At 39.9% G+C, this 27,986-nt stretch overlaps 1 protein-coding gene across 1 annotated transcript; it reads right to left on the bottom strand.

The window, feature by feature from the left end:
- On the bottom strand, positions 1-26,709 carry LOC133448447 (protein SSUH2 homolog). Its single transcript, XM_061726976.1, has 13 exons — positions 26,565-26,709; positions 23,374-23,498; positions 11,329-11,403; positions 11,168-11,240; positions 10,955-11,084; positions 10,269-10,329; positions 9,017-9,138; positions 8,279-8,341; positions 6,176-6,255; positions 5,197-5,289; positions 3,462-3,567; positions 3,056-3,163; positions 1-2,698 (listed from the first exon to the last, which is right to left on the bottom strand). The coding sequence occupies exons 2-13, from the start codon at positions 23,384-23,386 to the stop codon at positions 2,558-2,560; spliced, it is 1,065 nt and encodes a 354-aa protein (XP_061582960.1). The 5' UTR covers positions 23,387-23,498; positions 26,565-26,709; the 3' UTR covers positions 1-2,557.
- Between the last annotated feature and the right edge of the window lie 1,277 nt (positions 26,710-27,986).

The following is a 27,986-nucleotide window of genomic DNA, read 5'->3' as shown; positions in this document are numbered from 1 at the left end:
AGGATTTCAAATTTATTTAGTATATTTTGTAACAGTGTAACAATTTTGTAACAATTAACAACGGTGTAACAATTATGTATGTTTATTTCCACCTGTGGCAACAGCACAATGTTTCAGAGGTTAGTAGCAGAAGTCACTGTTAGTCGAGAGTATTATATAAAAGGCATTTATGCTGCAGATAAAAGACATTCTACACAATACACGCTCATAACTTTCCACCACATGAGAAGCATTGTCTACAAATTCCATTTTTTTGCACTTGAATATAAGGTGTTGATGCATTTAACAACATAAAAATTATGAAAATAAGAAACTGAGGTTGATTATTTGTTGTAATAAATCCATTTTAAACAGAACATACAGTATAATACTGAGCAAATACCTTGATGCAAAAGAAGAAAAAAAAAAAAATCATGGTTGGTTAAACAGTGAACGTATAAAACTGAAATGGCTTCATCCCGTTTAATTCAGAGACCCAGACTGTCCTCCAGACAACCAGCATATTACCCACATAATAACCCTTCTGATGAAGACAAACGACAGAAATCTGTAAACAAATCCAGAATGTCAGAAACTCCAACAGATAAAACCTAAATTTCTAACTCAACTCTACCATGTACATGTAAGTCTTAAGAATCACCCATTATGTTCAGTGTGATCACAGTCTGACTGAAAATACTCCCACGGTTAAAAAGAGGTAAGGCCTTGTGTACATTTATTTTTGTCCAATCAAGCGTCACCGTTCAGCTTCACCCACTTTTCCACACGTGGTTGCTTCTGTATTCTCACAGCAGCTTTATAGTCTAATAACGGTACATGTAGTCGACCCTTTCAGTAAACCCAGCAACAGCTAAGAAAACCTTCATCCAAGTATCAGACAGGTCAGTTTTAAGATGGCTTGATAGTTGGATTTGTTCGTTTTTGTTGTTTTTCCACAGAAGCACAAAAACATCAACAATAGAGATAGAAGCTCGTCAGATTGTGGTAGGTGGGGCATTTTTCAGCAGTTGGCACCGTAAGTTCGACTTTTAGTAATTCAGTCACAAATTAACTCCAGGTGACAACCCTTTCCTTCCTCATTTCCTTCCTCCTTTCCTTCCAAGTGATTTAATGCGAAAGAGACGGGAGCAGGCACGGCAGGAATCACACAAAACGGACGTTAGTTTCTTATTTGGGATAAATGTAAACATCAGTTTTTGCTATTATCATCAGCTGTGTGTCACCATCCTTTTTTCTTTTTTTAAATTTAACCTACAATGTATAATCCACCCCACAACACAGTTTACACAAGGGATAAACAGGCACAGAGCTGAAGGCTGAAAGCACAGTGGTGGCAGTAGTAGTAATCCCTTTGAACTCTGACGGCTTCTTCTCTCTTTAAAATCTGCTCCATGAAATAAATTATGTACAATCCTGAGGGGTGAAGGACTAGTGGTAGGAAGGATGGCCTAGAGCACTATCCAGTCCCTTCAGAAACATTACAGGAACATTTCCTAAGAAGGAGCACAGTTTGAACTTGTGGTTTTAACCCTTGAACCGCACAGGAAAGAAACACAAACAGAAACCAGAGCTGGACCCAGCCATTGTTAAACGTTAACTGTACCCCCCCCCCCAGCCGCCCTTGCAGGATGTCACTTCTGCATTTATCTATCTGCCTCCAATGTTTTCATAAATCTGTAGTTTTTGCATGTTGTTGGTCACATTTAATCTATTAGCACCGATGTGAGTGGACACTTTTGGGCTAAAAGTGAGGTCAGATGTCAGGATGTGTTCTACTTTCATAAAATAAAAGCACTTGTTGTGTATTTACAGACTGTATATAGAAATGCAACGTTTCCACGCAACACTGACGGCATTCAAGAGGCAGAGTTTGGCATATAATTTCAGTAAACTGTTACATAACTGGAAAAGAAAGCATGTTTTGGTAAATGGCTGAGGCGTCCACACGGAGGCAATGACAGCCTCCACAGCGAGTTTAATGATGAAAGCATAGAAAAAGTTTGAAATTTCTGCAATTAAATCACAATGAGCAGCGAAATGCGGATACTTCTCGTTCCCATGATACCTGCTGAAGCGTCATAGCTCCCAAACCGGAGGTAAGTAAGTACGTTTCAAACCGGAGTAAGAGAGTAATCAATTCCTTATTTCAAAGAAGGTCCAAACAATGCATGCTTCTGCGCACATTTGTGATCATTTTCACATTGAGACAATTATTGTGATGTTAATTTAAAGACAAATTACTTATTTTACCATTGGTTTGGTTGTTAAGTATAGAAAGAAACAGCAGTCTTACAGTTTGACCTTTTAAGCCCATATTTACGGCACTATACCTGAAACACCTGAATTAACAAAAAATCGCTTCAGCGTCTAAATACTTGTTTATTTACCTGTAGTTACGCTGACCTAAGCATCTCTGATTTGTTAACTATATCTAGAAATATCAGGAGTTTGTACGCAGCCGTTCCTCTAACTGATTATTATATGCAGAAAACGGTTAGATTGGGGTTAACAGAGAGAGAAAGTGAGAGTGTTTGTGTTCAGGCGTGTGTTTGGGAGTCTACATGATGACGCAGCAGCAGGTTGCTGGATAGTCATCAGAGCTGACTTGATGCTCGTTTCCATAAACAAAGTAGAGGTGACTGTCGCTCTTCCACTTGTAGTTGACCCTGGTGATGGGGATCAGCTCCACACTCTGCCTCTGAGATACAAACGCAGTTATGTTAACCCACGTCAACTTATACACACATACGTGTATATATATATATATATATATATATATATATATATATATATATATATATATATATATACATAAACAGAGACAGACAGACAGGCAGACAGAGAGAGGAGGATCTCCTGGCAGTCCTGAGGTTGCATCTATTCAACTTTAAAGCCTAGTGATGATCAAATATTTATGTTCTGCTACATGAAACATTAAAACTGAAAGATGGACTTTTTCATTGCTTTCTTTCATGAGCTGTACATATTTTGTTCCCCATCTACCCTCCGTGACTTTGCTCATAGGGCTTTTTCAGGTTCCACTTTGGCGTCTCACCTGCTGCAGGACCCTGGAGGTCTGAGCGTATTTGGACTGATGATCTCTCACCATGCGGTCGGAGGCCTCGGAGATGGCCGGGTTTGGGAACCCGAGGAGCGGGTAGACCTGGGAGGAGACATGAACACTGATAAGACAACATGCGGCCAGCGCCAGCGGGCCTCCGTAGTCACTCCGCAGTCGTGACGTCACGTATCAGAGATCAGTATGTGAAAAAAAATAATGTCATGATGTGTTTTGTTAACGGAGTTCTTGTCTTGTTTTTATTCTTTATGATTCATGACACAGGAAATCATTATATTTCTTCTCTTAAAGTTGGACTTATTAGTGAATGTTAACAAGCGGCAACTACGTACGACGATAACTGCCAGTGAAAACAGTTGTGTGTGGTTGTGTGTGTGTGTACCATGTACTGGCTGTTCTTAAACAGCTCTTTGCCGCTCACGGAGCTCAGATCCTCCACCTTCAGACCAGAGTTCTGCTCCACCACGTGGTCCTCCACATTGTTGGTCCTGAAATGAGATCCACAAAAATCCACCCGTGTACCACATGAATCGACAGAACCTTGGGTAAATCACTCCAGGAGCAAGGAGGACTCTGAAAAGAATTAAGTCTCACATATTTATCAGAAGTGCCAACCGTCAGAGATCTGTATGCGTCTCCCCCATTTCTTGTAAAACCACATGTTCCCAGAAGAAAGCAATTAAGGAGTCCACAAACCCTCTCAGCGTTCTCTGGCATCCTGAACAACAGCTGTGAGCTCCTTAAACGTTTTCAAGGATTTTTGGATTATCTAGATCTATATCTAAATCCTTCACATGGACTCCGTGGAGAAGCTGTCTAAGAACCTGTGGAACCCCAGTTGAACCCCAGCTGAACCCTTGAAGCTCTTCAAGGCTTATGACAACCCCTTTAAAGTCAAATTTGACATCTTGATGGACTCAATAAATTTTCTCAGCTTTCAAAAGACCCTTAAAAAGTTCCCAGAGGCTCATCCAAATCATTCGAAGGACATAAAACTATGTTACTACAAGAAGACTGAACTGTAGCTACAACATCTCATACCTGTCAAGATTTGGATTTAAAAATAAGGGAAGTTTTCAGCCACCCGCTGTCCCACCAGCCCAACCGAGGTCCAGTATTACATTTTAAGACAGGTTTACAACAAATCTAAAACATCTATCTGTCAACCACTTACAAACTACAATTATGTCCTCAGAATTTGATAGGCCGATCTTTGTTGACCCTGAAATCCCTGACATTCCCATGTATGTAATTCCTATAATAGAGCCTAAATGAAAACACAATAGTGAATTAAAGCACATTTATTTATATGTATATATTTTCAGTTTATATACACATTGATTGTCTTCAAGTGAAACATTTACATTTTCACTCATGTGGCTCTCTGGCATTCACTGATTGATGACACAGACGCACGTTCCTTCCCCTTTGAGAGACACTAACACTTTTTTGTTTTTGACTATGTATTCTGACTGCCACAGATGCAAAAAGAATTTCCGAAAGGACAATAAATTGAAACTAACTAACTAACAAACATCGCCCATCCTGCTCATCTTTAGGAAGGTAAATTCTGTTTACCATTTTTAGAGATATTTACACAAAGTCCTCGTTTTTTTGGCAGAAATATCTTCTCTCTGGTTACATCCATCCATCTCTCTTATTCGTTTTTCCGAGTTTGTTCCCGTTGTCATCACTAACCTCGCGAGAACTGCCACCCAGACTACAGCAAGTGGCATTTCTTGCGAGGCTAGTGACAATTCAGTTTGGAGAAGAACAGGAAAGCTTTTTAAAAATTATTATATTATAAAAATGGGAAATTTATGGGAAAATACTAATACGGGAGGACGGCGGAAAAAGAGGGGTAAAATACGGTAGTTACCTGGCCAAAACGGGAGACTTGACAGGTATGCAACATCTTCAAAGACAGAACAACCACAGCCATATTTTTAAACCACTTACACAAACACCTCAGATGCTTCAAGGCCTTTAAAACTGCTCAAGGGAAGGAAGATTTCTAGAAACACTTTACCAAACATGTGTAATATTGCCATGATGAGCAGTAGCTCCATCGGCCTCCAGGTAACTTGGTACAGTCATAGTCGTGTTCGAGTGCTCACCATTCCACCTTGAGTTTGATGTAGCTCAGCAGTTGTCGCTTCCCTTTACAGATCTGACAATCCTCCGTTCCACGACAATTACAATCCGTACACCTGGACATACACATACACTCAGTCAGATGAGATGCATGTCTCGTACCACTGATAGACGACATTGTTGTATTTACACTTTCATTTACTCTGGCTTTGGACTCATAATATGATTAAAATTAAAGTTGTAATCACTCTGACTCTCTGATGGTGAATTCAGGGATGTATCACAGTACTTTGCTGAGGAAGAGCCAAATTAACTCATCATTTTCCATATTAAAATCTTATTTATGAAGCACTTTAAAGCAACCACAGCAGAAAATAAGTGTTTCAAGACAATAAGACTGATTAAAACACTTAAGATTAAATAAAGAAACTAAGTTGTTGAGGCTGATAGCCAAATGATAAAAATGGGTTTTAAAAGACAGGTGTTTTCACCATGGCAGTTATCAGTATTCACATTAATTTAATTATGTACATGGACTTCCATGACGTCCTTTATATTTATTATATGATAGAAAAAAAACCTGGTTTGAGCAAGAAAATCTGATTTACTATATGTACACATTTTTTGGATGTTTTTCTAACTTCTAAGCAAAATAAGTCTTCACTTCTAACATCAAAACCCTGTTTTGAGCCTCGTGGTCAGCATAAAGCTTCAACAATAATTTAAATTAACAGAGATGTAAATATATAGTTGTACTGTGTCTTCGTTGTATTTTGACGAAGGTAACAAGAGCCATGAAACTGTATACAGCAAACGTTAAGAAGAAGGGTCTTCGTTAACTGAGCTGCTGCCTTTGTGTGTTTGCAGATCAGCCAGACATAGAAACTTCCATCAGGCCTGTTAACAATCTGCAACCACACGCTAATTTGCTTAATTTAGCAACTCCAGCCCTCAGGCCTTCGTGCCATTTAAGATCAGGAATCCCTGACCTCCCTGCGGTACCTCTCTTTTCCAGAAGCATCACAGTGACCGCAGCTCTCCTCGCCCCTCGTCCCAGAGCCGTTACACACCCAGCACTCCTTCTGCAGACACAAAAAAAACACATCCTCTGTAAGTTAACTGAAGAGTCTTGACTGATTCTACATGCTAAACAATCTGCTGCATTATTCTGTGTAATACGAAAGCTTTTGCACTTCATACTCTGTCAAGTACAAAGATATAGTACTAGTACCCCCTCTTTTTTTGGGTGTGTGTTTAAAAACTTTAATGACTCATGTGATCGTCTTATTTTAGACAAATACAACCTCAAATGAACCAAAACACCTTTTTTCAGTGTTTCCCCAGAAGTATTCATTAGCCTGTGTCAATCTGGAACAGTCAAGACAGTTGCCAATCTTCTCTGGCGTGGATATCCTAGCAATGTCCAATCACACAATGTTTGGATGGATGGATGGATGGACTTTTCTTTTATGTTACATTTTTGAAATCCAATGTATTTTCCTCTTACATGTCTTTTTTGCTCTATTTCACCTCTGGACCGGAGACCTTTGAGGCAAAAACATACACAGCACAGAAAAAAAAGCTATCAAATCATCATAGAATAATATTTTTTCACTACTCTTAAAACCTCAAATGTGCTCGGAAATATCAAACATTCAATCGTTTTCAGGACATGACGCTGCATGCGCGTTCTCTCGTGCACGGGAGAACGGGCACGTGCACGGGAGAACGGGGAGAACGCGCATGCAGCGCCATGTGACGTCACATTTGCCGCCCAGCACGGGAAATTCGGAGTCTGAATTGCAGGACATTTTGCAGCACACAGCCTGTTCAAGGCAAAGGAGAGATACACTAGAGGGCTCATTCGTTTTGGTTTGGAACGCTTCATCTGACATTATTACTAGAAAACTTAAAACGTATACAATTTTTTTCATAAATCCTACCTCAATCCTGCCTCATGCTCCTTTAAATTCAGTTAAAATTATTTCAAATATTGCATTTTTATTATCAAATAAAGATAAACAAAAAAATAAAAAAATACAAAAAAATACAAAAATAAAATCAACTATTTCTCTTACGTGGACTGGTGTTGATTAGAGTCTTGGATATGTTAAAGAGAAGCAATGAAACTGATTTGACTGCATTAGTGGGTTTTTTATTATTATTTATAGCCATGTATTCTCTCTGGACACCTTTGTGGCTAAAATAACTGACTGACTTCCATTTTTTTAAATCTGTTATCCATTACAACCTAAAACCATGAATTTTTCCATCATAGCATTTCATTCTGATAGTGATATTTGACATTCTTACTATATTTCACCGGATTCAACTGTTTTCCTAATTGTAGGCCGACATGTTTATTATAGAGCCGTGTGATTATCAGTGGGCCTCAAGAGTGATTTGTGAGTGTGTACGGGAGAGAGAGGGATTCTGTAAGCATGCACCGATCACTTCAGGGGTGAAAAAAGGCCCCTTTGAGGAATGCGTTTCATGTATCTTTAAAAAGGTGGTTAAGTAAAAACATGACCTGCCTTTTCTGTACTCAAAAACAGCTGTTATTTTGCATATGTGCTTTCACGGCCAAAGATAAACGAGCAGCTTGGCTGAGGGGTCATTTCGTTAGTGAGCAGAGGAGGAGAAAGATCTGGAGCAAAGATGAGGCGTCAGAAATGGTGGCACAGCCGTCGTCTGCCAGTGAGCCGCAGGATTCCTCTGAAGAAGACACACGCTTCGAGGTGGAGAGTGACAGAATGTGAGCAGCTGTGGAGGGTGGAGTTACAGGACCGCAGCTGCTGCTAGTGCGGAGACCAGCAACCCCACCGCTACCACTGCGGTCACCAAGTCGACCATAAGGACAGATGCATGCTGGTTGTACACAGGACTAAAAAACAAAAAAAAGAGGTCTTCTACCACCTGCACAAAGTGTTACAGGTGCAGCTGTGGAGAAAACCAGGTCAGGCTCTGCAGGAGCTGCTGGTCTGCCGGGCCTGACCTGGAAATAAACTAAAAACACACACTCTCTCCATCCATTCATCTGTTTTCACACACACAACAATATCTTGTCTATTGACAAAATAATTATTTTATAGAAAATGTTCTTACATATCCTTGTCCTCTGCACTTCTCGCAAGGTGAAGCCCCGCTGCCATGGCAACCATGACATTCCTGCATATGCAATCACACACAAGTACAAAGTCGTTGTTTATTAGAGTTACACAGTCATAGACGGTAACTAGAACATGTATAGATGCTGTAAATGATGATAGAAGCAAACAGTCAAAACAGTAGAAAGAAGAAAACCTCCCTCAGACCATCACAACCAGTTTACAATCTAAATGAATCTATACGAACTACAATTATTTCTTTTTTATGGTCTTTTCATCACATTTCACAGATGATGCTTGATCAGAGAATGTTTCAGTGGTTCTCAGGAACTCACACATAGATTATTAAAGAGATCCCTGAATTGTTTTGCTCTACATTTTCCTTAAATAATGAAATCTCTGAAGAAAAAAAGAAAAAAAAAAAAAAGAAATGTTGCCGGTGAAGCCTTCAGGCAACCAGAGAAACAGCTGATCTAATAACATTGAGTTGGTTCCCAGAAAGTGCAGCTATATCCTGACTGACGCTCCCCAGAAGCGTCAACATCGTAGAGCTTGATGAGGATTTTTAAACATTGAAGAAAGTCAGACATTTCTAACCATCATGCACTGCTCCAAAACATCGGGTCACCAAATCAAGTTAAGAGCACCGACTGCAGGGTCGGAACTCGATGCGAGCTAAGCTGGAAAACACAAAACAGAAATAGACTTTGAGAGACAGCATCTGTAAACAAATCACCTTAATGGAGGAGGTGAAGGGCACACGGATTTCCTCTGTGTGATTTACGAAGAATTCAGGGGGATTGGCCTGAACCTCCCAGGGTCGGGGAGCAGTCTGGGTGTAAAAGTCAGCTGGCTCACCTGTCAATCACACAGAAAATCCCTCAAAACATCCTTCCTTCCTTCAAAAAAAGGCAGCTAACTAGCTATTTTATAGTTGTGTTTGCTATAAGCAGCAAAGTAACTATGTAAACCTATAGGAAGCATTCGTTCACCGAGATTAGGGCTGGGCGATATGGACCAAAAGTCATATCTCGATATTTTCTAGCTGAATGGCGATACTCGATATATATATCGATATTTTTTCTGTGCCATAATTGGGGTTTCCCCAAAGCATTATAGCATAGCATCTCTGTTAGCTTCATTTTTTTCTGAGGCAAACCCTTAAAAAAAACAGTCAGTTTTAATACAAAGCCTCGTGCCAAATGTCACACAGGTACCTTTATTAACAGAGGTCTGCACAATATCAAAATGTATAAAACAAATGAAATAAAAATAAACTGCCTGCATATATAGAATAAAATGCTTCTTGAATAAAATAAAACAAATATCCCTTTCCTGCATAACAATTAAATTAAAATACACTGTGCAATTAATACAATGTAGACAGTAACAAGCAGACTTTTCCACTGAGGTTGACAGTTGTGCAAATAACAAAACATTTGTGCAAATCTCAAATAAAACATTCAAGTCAATTTGTCACAAAATAAGCTATATCAAAAAAAAAAAAAAAAAAAAAAAAAAAAAATTTAAATCGATATAAACGATATTGTCTCGTACCATATCGCGTTTGAAAATATATCGATATATATTAAAATCTCAATATATCACCCAGCCCTAACCGAGATATACGTGATATTTATTATTCAAATTAAGGACTTTATTAAGGTGCTTTTTATACCTTCAAAAGCTCTCCCTAATGGTGAAATACAACTGATAATTAAACATCTTGTGAATCAGCAAAAATATTAATCTTTAGACATATAAACAACACCTTCAGTCTGCAGACAAAAGGTCAAACAAATAGTCACTGCAAACCATTCAACACCTATCAGCCATGACCATCCTACCAGAATTAATACGAAATAAATAAACAAAAACTCATCCTACGATTCCCTGTAAATGGCTTGCACCTCACTGAACAACATCAATTTAATAGTAAATGTACTGCAGCAGTTATGAATGAAGGCTGGTTGAAGTCCAGCGCTCACCTTCGTGAGGTTTCTCGGCACATTCAGTCGACCTGGACTCGGTGAAGGTCTCCAGGCGATACTGCAGACCAGAGAACAAACTATGAAGCGGTGTGAAAAGATGACGATATTCTTAAATTGATCATTTCTAGTAGTACTGTATGTGACAGGAGATATTTAACACTCACAATCAGCATGAATGCTCATGCAACAGATGAGTCAAGAGTGACGACAGTCTAGCGTTTCAGACATGAAGGTGTTTTTAATAGGGTCAGACCTTTATATTACAATAATCTGCTGATGCATTAATCTCACCCGAGCATCTCAAACATCACATGACGGTCATGCGGAAGTTAAGTCTCATGGTGTGAAACTGTGTCATTATGAGAAAATGTCCTCTTTGTGTGTAAATCTTGCTTCTCTCACGCTGATAAAAGATAACGAGGCGAGCCAGACGATGAACTTTTTAGTCAAAGTCTATTGACTGTTAAATCTCTGAATGGAATAGTTGTTTCAAGGAGCAAACAAAGTTTTGTTTAAGGGGACAGAAAAATAAACTATTTTACTCTGCTTTTACAACAGATGCTGGCTTTTAAAACCCTTTTGGGATTTTAAACAGAAATCTTTGTTTGAATGTTTTCTCTCATTTAAACGAAATGAACGTCGGTCCTTGGAGGATGGAGCGGTGAAGGCAAACATTAAATCACCCTGTATGTATTGAAAGGCTCCATTTTTGTGATGACGCCGTCATCGGCTGGACCTGAACTGTAGCAGCAATGAGATGATGCAAAGCCCTTGAATGCCTCCCGAGCCGAATCCTCCGACAGAGAGGGGATGCTACAAAAAACACGCAAAAGTGACACGTGTTAACCCAGAATTGGTTTTTATTTTCCAATGCAGCCTCTGCATCCAGTTTTTACCTCCAGTCTAAAGGTGCAGGGGGCGGTTGGGGCGGGGCCACAGGCTCTGCAGGCATGGGAGGAGGCAGGTAACCTGCACAGACAACACAGGCAAATCTCTAAGTAGCCAGAAAACCAGTGATGCTCTGCAAATAGCTGAACGAGTCGGAGTTCTGTGTTACCTCCTGATGCGATCCCCTCGTAACCCGGCAGGCCGCCGTACATGTTGGCCGGAGGGGCGGTGGCCGGGGGGTAAGCTGGAAGAGACGGTAACAACATCATTCTGACGCTGGATCTGGGGAAAAACCTTTTCCAAACAACTGATCAATTATTAGGGATGGGAATCGAAAAACGGTTCTTGTTGAGAAGCGGTTCCCAGTGTTTCAATTCCTTGGAATCATTTGCCTTTTTTGCAAACTAGCGGTGTGGAAGCAGGAAAACATGGCGACAAAGCGGCATAAACGCTCGAAAGTTTGGTTACATTTTACCAAAAAGGATGACAACAGGGTGACTTGCAATACTTGCAACGTGGACATTTCAACAAAGGGAGGAAACACTAGCAACATGCAAAAGAATTTGCATACACAGCATGCAATAACTTGCATGCTGTGTATGCACACCATGGTGCCCCACCCTTGGGCATCATCGAGGAGCCCAAGCCTGGGGGCCTCTTAAGACCTCACTGTTGACCTCACTTGTATTTTTTTGTTCAAAGATATAAAACAAAATTGATGCTAATTGACCTGTTTGTTCTCCTTTTTTCCAAATGAGAATCGATAAAGAATCGAATCGTGAAACAGAATCGAAAATGGAATTGGAAAAATTTCCCATCCCTATCAATTATACCATAAATATGACGCACTTTTGAAAAAGGCATTTTGAGACAATTTATGTGACTCAGGCGAAGACACCGCAGGCGAGGACAAGCACTCTGAGATTCCCTGAATGAAGAGTGCTCTTTAAATAAAATCTATTTTTATTATTATTACACCGATTCCACTCTTAAATCTGTATAATATGGATACAACTCATGCTAACAACGGAAATCCTCGAGTGCTGCATTTCCCAGCGAGCATGCCCACGCAGACCTCCCCCGTGGGTAGATGTGGGTTTACGGTGGGCCGGTGTGAGCCAGTCTAGACAAAGCCCAAAGCAGCTATGCCCCTTTGAGCCCCCATGTTTGTTGTCTGTGGGCAGCCCTACATATCCCACAATCTGCGTGTGATTGAGTCCTCTCGGGGCCCACAAATTTCTGCGGGGATTATGGGCGAACGCACTGGTTAGTCTCATCTGCCCGCCTTCAATCGAAATACTGTGGCGTCTGTCCAATGGGGCCCCACATTATACTCGTATTTCATGCTGGTATCGGGGCCCATGAAGGTTAATTTTTTTTCCCTCTTCTCCACAAGTTGTATGTTTGCTGGGTTTATTTGGGATTGTGTACTCAGAGCAGTGTCATAACTCATTAATGGTGACTGGATTGACACGGTTCCTGTTTTATGAATCAAATAGCTCCTTATTAATAAACTAGTGATACATGTTGCATATGTAACAGCTGAATTCTCAATAAGGTGATCATTTGCAGATTTTTCTTTGTTTACCAGATACAATTCATTTTATTGTGTGCAGAGGCGATTCTAGGGTCTGTTGGGGCCCTAGGCAAAAATTTCTAGGGGGCTCCTCAAACCAGCGTTCATCACCGTTATGTTATAATAAACTGACACCAACGAAAACTTTATGACATTTATATTTATTTACACACTGCTAATTTACACACACGACACTGTGTGTAGTTTTTTTTTTTTTGACACTTCGTACAGGTGGATGGCCGTGATCATGGGAATGACAACATGGGGCCCCTTAATGGAGGTTTCTTACTGGCTACTGAGATGTCATTGATAATTGCCTTATGTTTGTTTAAGGAGGAGGATGTGGTCATTGCGGTAACCACATTTTGAGATCTGTACAGTAAAAACAGCCTTCAATACTTTTTTAGTCCTCAAAACCCCTGATAGGAAACACTTTTGTAATAAAAGTAATTATTAAAAAAAAAAATTTTTTTTTTTTTTTTTTTTTTTTGGGCCTCATGGGCCCCCCAACAACTCGGGGCCCCAAGCAGTTGCCTGCCTTGCCTGTTCACAAGCTGCGTCCCTGATTGTGTGACAACAAAGTCAGTCTTTGATTGAACCAACCAGGATGACTCTGACTGTTCCTAGTTGTCTGGATAGATAATGTTCCTCCCACAGGCTCTGCAGCTGTTACCAGAAGCTCAAATTTAAAATGCTGCTGGGGTAACATGACACCAGTAATTCCTGAGAAAGAAGGGAAGAACTCTCACTCTGCTCTTTTTCTGGGAAACCTCTTTTTTTTTTTTTTTTTTTAGGGTGAATTTTATTCCCTTCTGTGATCAGAGGAGTCACTTAAACTAGTGTTTCCCAACCTGGGGTCCGGGCCCCCCTGGGGGGGCGCCAGAGATCTCTGGGGGGGGGGCGCGAAACTTTGTCTGCTTTGAAATTATGCAGTTGTAAAAATTATATTTGCGAATGAGTCATTCATAAGACATTGTTAGGAATAATTTATGAATGTCTTGAATATTTTTTGTGTTTTTTATACACTGATGACAAACACAGGAAATGATTTAATTCCTTATTATTATATCATTACTCAACATTTAATCTACTCCGACAGGTTGTTAAAGGAAAAATGTAAAAAAAAAAATGTTGGTCCCATATTAAAAGATACATTTTTCAGAAATATTTTGATGTCCTTTTATGTCCTTTTGTGCGTATTTTATACATTGGTGACATTGGAGAAAAACAAAGTCATATGTATACAGAGTAAACCAAATAGAAATTTATCAAAAAAATATAATTCATGTTCATTTTTTGAATTAAAGACTATTTTGGTGCTAGTACGTACGGGTCGGGGGGCCTGGCTGTTCTTAGACACAAGTAGGGGGGGCTCCAAGGAAAAAAGGTTGGGAACCACTGACTTAAACCATCGATGCCGCCTCAGTTTTTGAGGTCAGACGGTGCTTTTATTTTCAAATAAAAAGATATCAGCTTGATGTAATGAATACATATGGGTTAAAAAATATAGCAAGTCAGTCCATTCAGTCACAATTATAGACAATATAACTGAGATGTATTTATAGTTTCTGTGGGCATTTTGAAATGTTATCTGCCAGCGATCACAGAGTATGTGAAGCATGTCACGCAATGTTGTGTGTTGAGAGCTGGAGCTTAGCTCCACACCTGTTACTGCTTTCTCCTGGTTAATTTTTGTTTAGTTTGGCTAAAAGGTTCAGAATAGGGAAGAAACTGAGAAGGGAAAGGCCAGAGAAAGAGAAAGAAAGACATTCCCAGGAGGCCCTCATAAGGATTCAGCTAAACAATGCAGATTCATACACTGAGCCGATGTAACGTCTCCTTTTTCAGTTTAGTCCTGGAAATTACAAGCCACATCCGTGGTGACTGGACACACAGCGTAAGTTTTAAAGTTAAAAATCAAAAGAAACATGACAAATCTGAGATTTACTCCTTTATAGGCTGTATTTCTCTGTAAATCCAACCCCTAACCCACTTTTTACATATATAAAACTTGGAGAGACACTGGAGAGGACACTGGAGAGAACGGTTTGAGTTTTTTATGTTGAAATTTGGGTCTAATTGTGAAGCATGTTTAATAATAATAATAATAATAATAATAATAATGACTTGGATTTATATAGCGCCCTTCAAGGCACCCAGAGCGCTTTACAGAGATCCTTATTCATTCATACACATTCTCACCGGTGGTGGTAGCTGCCATATCGCGCCAAACGGCCCCTCCGACCACCACCGACATTCAAACACATTCACACGTTTATATATAAAAAACTAAAATACAAGTAATACAGAATCCTTACAAGAGTGTAAACAAACCCAATTACGAAGACCAAATGACTTCAATTTGTCCTTAGGGTTTCTAATCCAAAGGCTTGTCAGTATTGATTTATTTACATTTATCTGTTAGAATTAACTGATTTAATTCCATCATTTATTCCAGCTGGAACAAAATGTTTGTAAAAGTGAATATTTGATGCAGATAAAATATGCAATTTTGTTATTAACTGTGACATTTTCTTAAAACTGTAAAAAAGTGAGATTACTTTTTTCCATTGTAACCTTTACACCCACAAGGAAACAAAATGAGCAAATACAAAAGTGATGGTACTTTTCATTATCCACACAAGCGAGGAGTAGAGATAACCGGATGATCGGCTGATTTTTGCATCTGAACAGTGTCAACTAATGTCGATGGCCAATATTGGGCTATACGGACTGGTATTTATATATACTGTATATTCTTTTGTTCAGTACATGTATCATATGCACATGGCTTGGAAATGTTGGTTTCATAGATTTATTTTAAGGGGGAGAGAGACAGTAAATGCATCATCATAGACGGTTTGGATACTGGATACATCACTTCTTGATGATGCAAACACTGAGAGTATGTTATGGACGTTTTTTAATAATAAGCGCACAGGAGAGCAAAGAAAGTAATATGTCCAGAATGAAACCACAAAAAACCCTCATGTAGTAACAACAATCGAAACATTTGAGACAACAAATGTAATCCAACTCTTCCAAGCAGCATCACCCTTCTGAATATGCTCAGAGCTAACAAACACTGAGGTGCTTTTAATTAAAAACACAGCCTCTGCTGTCTTTAAATGGTGGTAAAGTTAATAAATCAACTGATATAGTTCCAAGAACGAAAGACTCAGACTAAGCCAAAAACAATAAACAGGTGAAACCTTTGAGAAAATCGTAATCAACAAATGTAATTGGAGTAAAAGCTTTCTAGAGTCAGTTAGGACTCTAACGTGACTCAAAAGTGAAAGCGTTAAAATAAACACATGAAACCAGGGCAGAAAGACCGCAGATTAAGTAGCTACTTCTGGCTTCAAAAACAAAAAAGTAAAAAACAACACCAAAGCAACTACACATGCCACGATGAGCTGTTCCGGTTTGTTCTCTGTTCCAGTTTTGCTGGCAAACATTAGGCCTCATTTGTCCCTCCGTAGGGAAACTCGGCTGTAGTCCCTGTCTGAATGGTGGAGCCACTTACACGGCACAAAGAACGGCGTTTACTCAGCAAGCGTCAAAACTGAGCCTTCAAAATATAAACAGAAAACAAAAATGTTTGATTACAAATGTTACATTTTAATGAAGTAAAATATGAACCGAGATATAGCATTTTTCTCTTGGGAAAATTAAAACCAGTAAATACTGTGCAGCCTATAAAGAGCACATGATCTGATTAGTTCTCAGCGCTATTCCCTTGCTGAGGCATTAATAACTGATTATGAAATATCCGCAGAGCTTTTTGGTTGCGGTTAATATTTCAAGTCATGCTTTGTGGTTATGACTGGTTGATCTTGGATTGTAAAGCAATTTGTCTTCACCTCTGCTGACAAATCATTGATGAGCTACGACCTGAAGAATGCTGCTTTACCGATTCTGCCGAAAAGGATATTTATTCAGCCTCATTGTGGGAAATGTATGAACTTGTCCGCTGGAGCTCAGCCAAAAGCAGAAGCGTGATTTCTACATTTCTCAACTGCTGATTCTTGCAAGGACACATGAAAGAAGTGGGTATGAAGAGGTAAAGGGAACAAAGCACTGTGCGTTTGCAGGATGTAGATCAGGGCTGAGCATTTCTGCTCTTCGATGGCCAATGTCCTGCATGGTTTAAATGTTTCCCTGCCTCAACACACCCTGATACAAATTATTGTGTGTTTAACAGACTTGAGTAGACCCTGAGGATGATCTTTTCATCTGAATAAAGGTGTGTGTGTGCATGGAGCTATCTGAAGCATGCAGAACGGCAGCCCTCGAGAACTGGAACGGCCCCACCCTGCTGTGGATAACAAATACATCTGCAGTGAGGAGTAAAGCTAGCGGATGGTCTGCTATCATCCAGCACAGGGGTGGCCACATTTTAGACGTCTCCCTGCATCAACACACCAGATTCTAATGAACGGGCATCATCAGCATGACATCGAGGTCTGCACCAGTCTGTTAGTGGGGTGTGTTGAAGCAGGGAAACATCTAAAACACAGTGGCTATCGAGGTCCGGGCTTGGAGAACACTGATTAGGGCTGGGGATCAATTCAAATGTCAAGAATCGATTCTATTCCGATTCAGAATCGATTATCAAGATTTGATTCGATCCAATTTCGATTCGATTCCGATATCGATTTGGGTTAGTGTTATTAAAAATGTTTTTTCAGCTGAATTATATGTGTAGTTACGCAACATATTTATACTAGTATTATGTTGAGATTCAACAGCAAGTATTGGCAGCTAATGATGCTGTAAGGACCAATCAACTCCCAGAATGCTGATATAACTGCTTTCAGAAACATTGTAGGGCAGAATTATCTATAACAGATCCAGGGCAGCAAACCGAGGCCCTATGAAATCGTTTTTATTTTTTTCCCCATTTTCGAGAATTTGGTTTTTAGCATTTTATGCAAATGTAACACCAATACAGTATATAAAGCAAAGAAATAGACAATTTACGGAATTATACCTGAAAACTTTAATGATTTTATACTTTTAAACATATTTAAAGGCAAAAAGCACTAGCAGTATAGCACTAGTTATGCTCGAGTCCAACAAAACATTCCTTTTTTGGGCATAAACAAAAAAACACCAAAAGTTGTAATGTAATGATGGGAAAAAGATCGATCTTTAGACATACAAATCGATTTTTAGGAATTAATATGAGAATCAATTTAGAATCGGAAAATCGATTTTTTTTCAACACAGGCCTACCTCTGATCTACCACCTTAGACTTGCACCCGACTACCATTACACCCCAGACCACCCAATATCCTTATCATCCCATAATTCCAAACCTGAACAGGAAAACCAACAAAGGTTCACAATTAATATTTGGATTTACCCTAATGTTATGGCAATAACCCTCAGTGAAGAGGTGACTACCTGCAACACCATAAGAAACCAAGAAGCCACCTAGACTTCATAAAAACTGAAATTTTTGCAGCCGTTTTCAATTTTTATAAATAAGTATTTTTACATTTAAAGCATCTATATGTAGCAATACCTCTTCTGACCACAAGGCTGAATATATGTCTTGTAATATTCCTTGAGTTGTTTCTCCATGTGTGAACGTGTCTGTACTGGTGTTTGTACTGTGTTGTGGTGTACTGGTGAGTACTTCAGCTGCAAGGGGTAAAAGCAAACGTATAAAAGGAAAAAAGGAAATCAACATACAAAACATAAAGTCCTAAAATAAAAAACAGAATAACATAGAAGGTAAACACAGCAAATAAATTATTTTAACGGGGATCTAGCGTGTTGTTGATCATGTAACCTGAGTACAACCCACCAGGGGCCTCATGTACTAAGAGTGCGGCGCACAAAAAACGTGCGTACACCACTTTCTACGCTCACGGTCGGATATACAAAGAATGACTTGAACGTAGAAAGTTACGGTCCTTCACTCACACATTAAGGCTGTTGTACACACTTTTGTGAGGTTTGGACTAAGACTGGACCATCAGCTGGTTCAGGTACCAAGAGGATCTTCTGGATCTCTGCCTGAACTGGACCAGCTGCTCCGGTTCAGACCAACATGATGCTTTCAGCTGTAGCTGCTGACAGGTCAGACATCTCTGTCACCATGACGACCGTATGGGACGAGTACTGGAGATAAAAGCCAGATCTTAAACATCCCATAACTGTGTCTGAACAGAAAAACATTAAAATACATTTTGCAGCGAAAAACCGGTTCTGTAAAGTTGTCTTTTAAGATAAAACTAAGATGTCACGGAAAGGTTGGTTGGTACGAACTGATGTGATTCAGCAATGATGAATAAAGTTTTTATTGAATGTTTAAGCAACTTTCAAAGTCTGATATCGAGTTGGCTGCAGGTGCTGCAGGACTCCAGAAAGTGTTTCTCCGGTGATGGAGGCCGTGACTAAGACCGGTCTCTCCTCCTGCGGATGCAACACTCCGAGTTACAGCAACTTGTCTCTTTTTTACTTCTCACGTTTGCACCTCTATAATCCCATTGGCACAAGTTTTATTTCTGCAGCAGAGGAATCAGATCGTGATGCTTCATGTTTTAAATATAGATGTATATTGTTCACATTGTTATACTTATGAGAGAGGTGATCGCGGACATCCACAATGTGTAAAACTCAATAAACGTGTACATTGGTCTTAATCTGTTAGTATATAATACGCATGACAATAAAGCGGAACAAGGAGCCGTTTTTCATCCACCAACTTAAGTTCTGGTGTCGGTTCTTAATCATAATAAAACCAAACTCTTCACGGAACGCAACGCAAAGCAAAGAACAGCATTACCCATAATGCAAAGCAGCTGAAATCGGAAGAAATGTCCCCAAAGAAATTATTTATTCCAGCTCACAGCCGATGTTTTTTTTTAATTTGTTTTACCTTTTTTTGCACATTTCTTGTTAGGATGAGCGGTTTTTAATGGATAATTATCTTCATTATCACATTCAAACATATGTATTTGAAGGAGGTGACAGGGCGGAGTGTTGTGCTCCCGCATGTGCGCTCAAATCCACGCTGATTGGGATGTACAGATCAACCTGCGTGGATTTGGGCGTACGCACAGTTTTGTACTCTCATCTAATCACATCTGATTTTTAGCATTCGTGTAAATTCCACGCACGTTTTCACGTTGAAATCCACGCACTCTTAGTACATGAGGCCCCAGGGGAGGTTTTCTTTTTCTAATTATTATTATTTTATAAAATAAGAAACAGCAGTCCATTATTTGAACAACTGGACTCAAAAATGACAAACGGGCACTTTGCAGGAATCCAAACCCGACCAAAAAACGCTCGTCCCGATGTTCATCCATCCTCGTTTGGAAAATGAAACCTGTCTGGCGATGTATAAATTTTGCTGATGTATCTTGCAAAATATGTCATTCTACACACCCACACAAGGTATGTCATGTTTCGCGGATAATCCTGCCCGACTTGCCTTCCTTCCCCTCAACTCGCCTTCAGGCACGAAGTGACAAATAACACGCCTTACTACTACTACTACCACCACCACCACCACCACCACCACCACCACCACCACCACTACTATTACTACTACTGTCATTCAACATAATGCTTTTATCCAAAGCGGCTTACATCTGATCTGAGAGAACAACATAAGCCAGAAATCACAGAGGAGGGTCCAGCTGGATAAGTGCTGGTCAGACTGCTGTGAGTCCAGTTGGACACAAGTGCCATGCTAGTGCTAGAAACATTTTTTTTGTTTTTCATTTTGTTTTGTTCCCTTCCCACCCAACACAGAAAACTACGTCTTAAAAGACACCATCATACGATCATCTCCTCATAAGTGCATGCAGCTTACTCAGTGCTGAGTACTGCGAAGAGCTGGACGAATCTCCTAACTCATTCTGATGAGCAGAGAAGTTTATTAGAGGCAGAGATGCTCCTTAAAGAGCTGGGTCTTTAGCTTGCTCAAAAGTAGGTGTGGACCCTGCAGATCGGACAGCAACGCCTTGCAATTATATAACCCAATGCGCTTAAACGCACATTCATCATCCAGCGATAATAGCGAGATCCAATCTATAGTCTATAGCCTTCAGTCTATAATCATACTCAGGTTTATTGGCCAAGTCAGGTGAAACAAGAAAGGGAATTTGACTCGGTTATCTAATAAGCAACAACCAAGCTAACCCAGATATACTTGCAGTTTGAGCTTGTGTTCGGCTCCGTTGGCATGCACCACCAACTGCAACGTCGCTCGCGTAATACGAGCGCGTCGTACCGGCGGTAACGATTGGGGGCAGTAAGCAGAGCAACAGTTGGAAAAGTGATTAAACATTTAGTAGTAGCGGTAGTAGCAGCAGTAGCAGATTAGAACCACGAACAAGTTAACAAGACAACATTGGATGAAGAGGAGATTATAACATTGCTTTGGTTGCAATCTCAGCAAAAGCAAACGGCGCCTGCGCCATCGGAGATGGTATGTTAGACCGTTGAATCAGCTGGTATCTGACCGGGATCAGCGTCACTCGCGGGCAGAGCGAGAACTGCAGGTCGCGTACGCGTTCAGCGTCTTTTTGAGAATGTGCATGTCACGCATAGGCGTGAACTTTTGATTGGAAACTAGTGCAGCTAATAACTAATTGTGTTGACCTCTGAACTGTGAATAGAAACCATATACCAACCAAACAATCATTCATATTTAAAATTTGTTGTTGTACGGTTACTTTTGATAGCAGACCACTGCGAGTGCCTCTGGACTGGCCTGAAAGCGTCTGAATCTTAGTTAGGGGGAGGCAGCTACACAAGCGTCTGTTAAAGCAGCACTATGTAACTTTTCCACCTTAAAGGGGACCTATTATGAAAAACACGTTTTTTCTTGTTTTAACATATATAAAGTGGTCTCCCCTCACCCTCCCAGCACAGGGGAGACAAAATACCATGAATTCTGCAGGGTCTCTGACCCCCGCCTTACAGAGTCCCCCAGTGTCTGAAATTCCGCTCGTCGGTCCCCGGGAGTCCCTGCTACCAGTCCAGGCCGGTTCCTGCGGTCCCGGCCGGTCGGAACCGGTCAGATTCCCTGGTTAAAGCCGCGGTGATGCGCGCTGCTCCAGCAGCGCTGCTCCCGGGCGCCCGGCGTGGCTCCGGGGCCAGCGTTCAGCATCCGCCGGGTAGATCCGGCTTAAATAGTGCATTAATGTTATTTATATACAACTCATATTTCATTTTTTTAACAATAAAGTTTCCATTTGTGAAAATTCAGTGTTGTGATAATTTACAGGCTCGGGCTGCTCTGGCGGAGCGAGGTTTATGCTCCTCCCCTGCTACACGTCATTCAGGGAGCCAATCAGCACAGAGCCTCATTATCATACCCCCCCTTCCCTAAAAATGAGGCGCAGAAAAAGAGGTTAGAAGCGGTAAAACTAGTGACAGGGCCCACAGGCTGGATTTATGATTTATGTAGAAAAAACAAGCTTTAGATTGTTTTTAAGACATTCAAGGCCTGTTTAAAATATACATTAAATGCCATAATAGGTCACCTTTAATATAATATTTCCAGAGTCATTGTGATGGTACATCAACTTCCAACAGGTTTAATGACACCTCTGTCATGGTTTGAGGGGGTCTGTATCGCCTTCACTGGCACTATGTAACTTTGAGGTGCATGGTAGGAATCCTTCCACACTACTGGTAAAGCACTACCGCTTTGGTCCAAAGGAGCCACCAAACTCAACAAAAGCTGAAAGTTACATTGTGCTGCTTTAAATGCACACATTATTTCTGACCTTTCCACGAAACAACATTTAAAACGTTGCACATATTTCTCAGAAGCTCCGCAGCTCCTCTAGTGAAGCTTGGTTGGAGGATTATTTCACGATTATTCCAGGTCTTAGTCTGGTGGGACCCGTAGCAGACTTCACCATCTGGTATCAGCGGCCTGCAAACCATCTAGTTTCCGATGTCTTTTCGATTGTTGTTTTCATTGCAACACTTGAAATGACTATCTTTAGACTAATTCTAAATAATTGAAAAAAAATTATTCAATCAGAAAAAATATATAATAATAATAATTAGCTTCATCTGTCAGAACAAGTCAAGTCAGGTGAGCAAGAATGGCTAACTTTGATTGTCATGGGGTGGGCGTGTTTGTTTCGCCCATTCACAACATGGTGCAGTGCAGTATGGGTTAAAGAGGCTTTAAAGACCAGTCAGATACATCATAATTAACCTCTGATCTCTACAAAATTAATAAATAAAAAAAATCTAATACTAGTGTAGTTTAGGGCGAGTGACAGAACATAAAATAAAAACAACACAAACCAGCTGAGTAAAACTAAAATGTTTGAAGCTACTCAACAGCTTAATGTAAAAAGTATGTTAAATTGAGCATTAATCTAACAAAATAGATAATCTAAGATAAAAATTAGATAAGACAAACATTTAACAACATTTCCGTGTAAATCTTTTTCAACATAAGACTGAACTGACAACACTACTGTGATACATTGCTTATCTTGTATGATATCCGACATGCCAAAGTGACACATTCCTCATCTTTATCATGAGGCTCAACGTGCGCTCTGTCCGTGCGACCCGCAACGGTTTAGTGTAACGTTTGGTTCGGTTTGGTGTGGAAAGGTGAAACGCTGTGCAAAAGTCCTTACCTGGGTTGCTCATCCTGCAACACTGCAATCACACGGATGTCAAGATTTCAATAAATCCCGTTATTTTCTTTCCCGTCCTGACTCCTGTCTGTGATTAAGGAGCTCGGCGTCACTTCCGGGAGGTCCTTCAAAATAAAACACCCCACCTTTAGTTATATGTATTGATTTGTGATTCAGTTTCCAAGAAATGCTTGGAGACACGTAAAACAGCCTAGACTGAGATGGCTAGGAGCCAGAAAGATAATGGATTGTGCATGCATTTGTAAAAGGATGAAGATTGAACAACCAGATATGACAAGGGGAAGAGTAAAGAGGAACTCTGGATGTGGTGAAAGAAGACATACAAATGTTAGGTGTGGCACAGCACAGGAAGATGCAGAAGACAGGGTATGAAAAAAAAAAAGTGATCCAGTGTGGCAATCCTAATCAAAAAAGCAGATTAAGACATCACAAAGGCTGTTTGAAAGCTGTAGTAAGTGTTGGTCCCTAAGTTGCTTTGCAATCAAGTGAAGTAATTATTATATCGGCAGAGATAAATACATACTTTACATCCTTTGAGAGACTGATGTTGACCCACCTTAAGGACACAAAGGACTTGCTGCCACACCCGCTGCAGTTAGACTACCTGCAGTTTGCACTGGGGAATGGACGATGCAGTTATGAGGGCCTACACTCAGTACTGGAGTTGAGGGGGGATGAGGGGGGATGGCATCCCCCCTGAAATAAAAACGGTAAAAATCATCCCCCCTGAAATAAAAACGGTAAAAATCATCCCCCCTGTAAAACTGCCATCCCCCCTTTCCATCCCTTATGTCATTTCATCAATGAATGTGGTTTTACTGCTATTTCAAGATTTAGAGTCATCACCAGAAAAATAACTTATTTGACCATTTTCACCTGTTTCAACTAAATTTTCACTTGAAATAAAAAGGAAAATCTGCCAGTGGGACAAGATTTATCTTCTTATTACAAGCAAAAAAATCTTGTTCCACTGGCAGATTTTTATACTTATTTCAAGTGAAACAGGTGAAAATTGTTGTTTTTTCCAGTGATGAGTCTTGTTTTAAGTGTAATGAGATTTTTTTTACTAAAATGAGACATTTTAACTATAAATAAGACAAATATTCTTGTTAAGATTTTGAGTTTTTGCAGTGATCCATTTGACTTATCCTGTGAAGGACAGAGTCATATTGATAAGTTCAGAAAACTGTTTTTTATTGTTGTGTTTTGATGTATTTGATCTAAGCCCAGTGGATATTTAAAGCTTACAGAAGGCTGCATTTAACTGCTGCTATGTCATTCCTGCAGTATTTCTGCAGGTGTTTTGGTCAGTGCTATTATATGTAATATATTATATTATTTGTAATTAGCACAAATTATCTGTCCCCATATGATAAAATCCACCATCCCCCCTGAATTCTTTTTACAACTCGAGTACTGCCTACACTACATCCTTCAGCATCTCGACTCCCATCTGACATACGCCAGGATTCTGTTTAAGAATATAAACTCACCGCTTCAACACCATAATCCCTGAAATCCTTCACCCAAAGCAGCTTCCTGACTGACAGGAGGCAGCAGGTGAGGTTGGGGACCATCAGCACTGCTCTCATCCCTCTACACCAATGACTGCTCATCAGTGGACCCTTCTGTAAAACTCTGGACATGTGCAGATGACATCAAGGTCATTAGTCTGATCCAGGATGGTGATGAGTCTGCATACAGACAGGAAGAGGAACACATGGTCCAATGGTGCAGTCAGAACTACCTGGAGCTGAATCCGCTCAAGATGGTGGGGATGGCAGGGGACTCAACGACCCAGTCAACCCGTCACCCAGTCTGCCCTGTGCTCTTCCATATTGTCTGGTTTAGACTGTAAGGTCTGCAGAAAAAAACAAATCGAGGATCTTCTCTCTATACAGGACCTGTACCGGTCCAGGGTCAGGAAATGGACAAGGGACATCTCTGCAGACCCCTCACACCCTGTACAAAAACCTTTCAAACTTCCACCAAAGATGCCACAGAGCACTGCGCACCAAAAACCAGTTTTTTGAGCTTTCAATAGTCTCAAATATTTCTGCATTATCTTTATGTCTGTAAATATTGGTTTTGTCTTGTATATAGTGTACTTATTTATTTTGACTGATGTGGCCTTTAATTTGTATTCATTCATTCATGTATTCTTATTATTTTATTTCTTACTGAACCTTGAGAGACATCAAATGCCTCGTTTGTTTGCACAAATCTAACGACTGAAGTTGATTCTGATTCTGCTGCTGTGATCACTGTAGGCTTTTATTTTGAAGGAAAGAGTGTGGGTTTGATGGTAGTCAGAACAACTGCTGCAAGAATGTAGACCACGCCTTATCTGCCCAAGGCCTGGTGTAATGTGACAGGAAACAGTGAGGGGATGTAAACCAATATCCTGAACGTTACTGTTTATGAAAACCAAAACGATTGTTCTCTCCTAGATACCCACCAGAAGTGAAAAGGCAGAAATGAAAAAAAGGGCAAAGTTGTGTGGTTTTTAGTATCACCTCTGTGACGTTACAGTGACGCTGAGCTTTTGTGGTGGGCTTTTCCCGGAGTTGCTCTCATGCATGCAAACATGTTGCTGCAGCTCCAGTGAAATTCTTCTCAGGTCAAACTTAAAAAAATGTTCAAACAGATGAAGACAGATCAGATAACTGTCCTCCCCACCCACTCATGCATCCCTGTTCTTTGCAAGTCTCTTTATTCATAGGTGGTGGGTGGTTTTTTGTAATTTTTTTCATTCTCAGGAATTTTTCTGAGCGAGTAAATTGATCTTAAATGTCAAGGAAGGCTTCAGTGCTTCCTTTATTATATCCTCCGGCTTACACTGAACCATCCTTAATGAAAAGATAAAGAAAAGTCTTTTATTTCTGCAGCAACTTTCAAAGGGACGTTTGATAATTTTTCATACGGTTGCATTTAGTATAAATCATGTAAAAAGAAGTCAAGGAGATGTGCCTCTGAAAGGACGACAAGAGAAAAAGGTTTTGACTGTTTTGTATTCCACAGTATGCAAGGACTCTAAAACAGGAAGGATGTTCAGAGCTAGCGAAGGAAAAGTGGAATTAGAGAAGGAATCAGGGTTAAAAGTATGGGAGGGACGAGGAAAAGGAAAGAAAGGAAATCAAAAAACAAAGAAGACAACTGGACTTTTTTACCTGGTTCCTGAAGATGCTTCACCAGTCATCCAAAATTATTCCTCTGTTCTGAATGGTGATAGTTTAAAGTTTAAAACACAGACTTTCTTGTGAGTTTTTTTGTTTTAACCGACTCACTCCTCATGTGGGTAACTGTTGTCCTCGTCAAGCTTGTATGTTGGAATGTTGGTATGTCGTTCACCTGGTCAGCACAACCATCAGAAACCATCTGGGACAGAAGTTTTAGATAGGTGGAACTTATTGTTACCCCCCCCACCCATTTGCATTACATGGAGTCAGTCACTCCTCTCCCAAACCATCTCTGTCTACAATGTGTAACATTTCTGTCCTCAGAAGAGTGTCCCTTGTTTCTGAGATAGAAGCGGCCGGCTGAGCCTCCACCTGACTGTGAGTAAAATGATGATGCAGAAATGAATGGTTTTTGGTTGTTGTTTAAAAAAAAAATGAAATAAAGAATGACGCCTTCATTCATGATTAACAGACTGATTTAAGATAAATCATTTTTGGTTTTGTGCTGATTTTTTGCTGTCTCTCTCCTCCAGCAGAGGGAGCCAGAGGGCCACAAAGTTAAACTGCAAAAGTTGAACGTTTCTCTAGTTCTTATAAATCGTCTCTAATTTAAAATAAAAGTCAGTTGTATTTTAAGGATATGTTCATGCCTGCCAGGTTTAGATGAGTTTAAACAAACTCTGGTGCGTCTGTTAGTACAGATCATTTACAAGCTTCAAGAACCCTGTTAGCAACATCAGAATCAGAATCAGAAAAGGGTTTATTGCCAAGTTTGTTAACACACACAAGGAATTTGTTGTGGTGATTGGTGCAATACAATACAAATATAAAAGCAAATATATAAGAGATAAAATGTATAAACAGAAATGTACAATATGAGGTTTTTAAAGTGCCGGATATGAGTCTGTACAAAAGTGACTTAGGAGTCACAGTATGTTTGTTAAACTGAAAAATCAATCTTATTATTCCAAGATGTGGATTATGATGTGGAAATAATGACTTCCTCTATTCCAAGATTGTTTCATTTAATTAAAACATTTTCACAACAGTTTTTTATAAAAGTCCAAAACAATCTGACCGTGCAACTAAGCAATCTGACTAAAACATTTTGAATGTATTTAAAATTGAGTGATGTGTAGTGAAATTGTTTTCATAACGTATAGGGCCACGTATTGATAGAGTGTCATGAAATGATATAACATGGGTCATATATATTTTCTGACATTGAAGAATTACAGAAATCCTGTAAACTGCCAACCTCTAGAAGCATCATACATTTATCTTCTCATAAATGCATTTACTAATAAATGTCAGACAAGCTACTCCTGGGAAATAAAGAGGTATGACAACAAAATAAATGTTCTAACACACTGGTATACGTGATTAAGTGTGAAATGTATTATTAGGCTATCT

The sequence above is a fragment of the Cololabis saira genome, chromosome 8, assembly GCF_033807715.1.
Source record: "Cololabis saira isolate AMF1-May2022 chromosome 8, fColSai1.1, whole genome shotgun sequence".
Classification (NCBI taxonomy): Eukaryota; Metazoa; Chordata; class Actinopteri; order Beloniformes; family Belonidae; genus Cololabis; species Cololabis saira.
The sequence above is the reverse complement of the archived record's forward strand: the minus strand, read 5'-3'. Positions and strand labels throughout refer to the sequence as shown.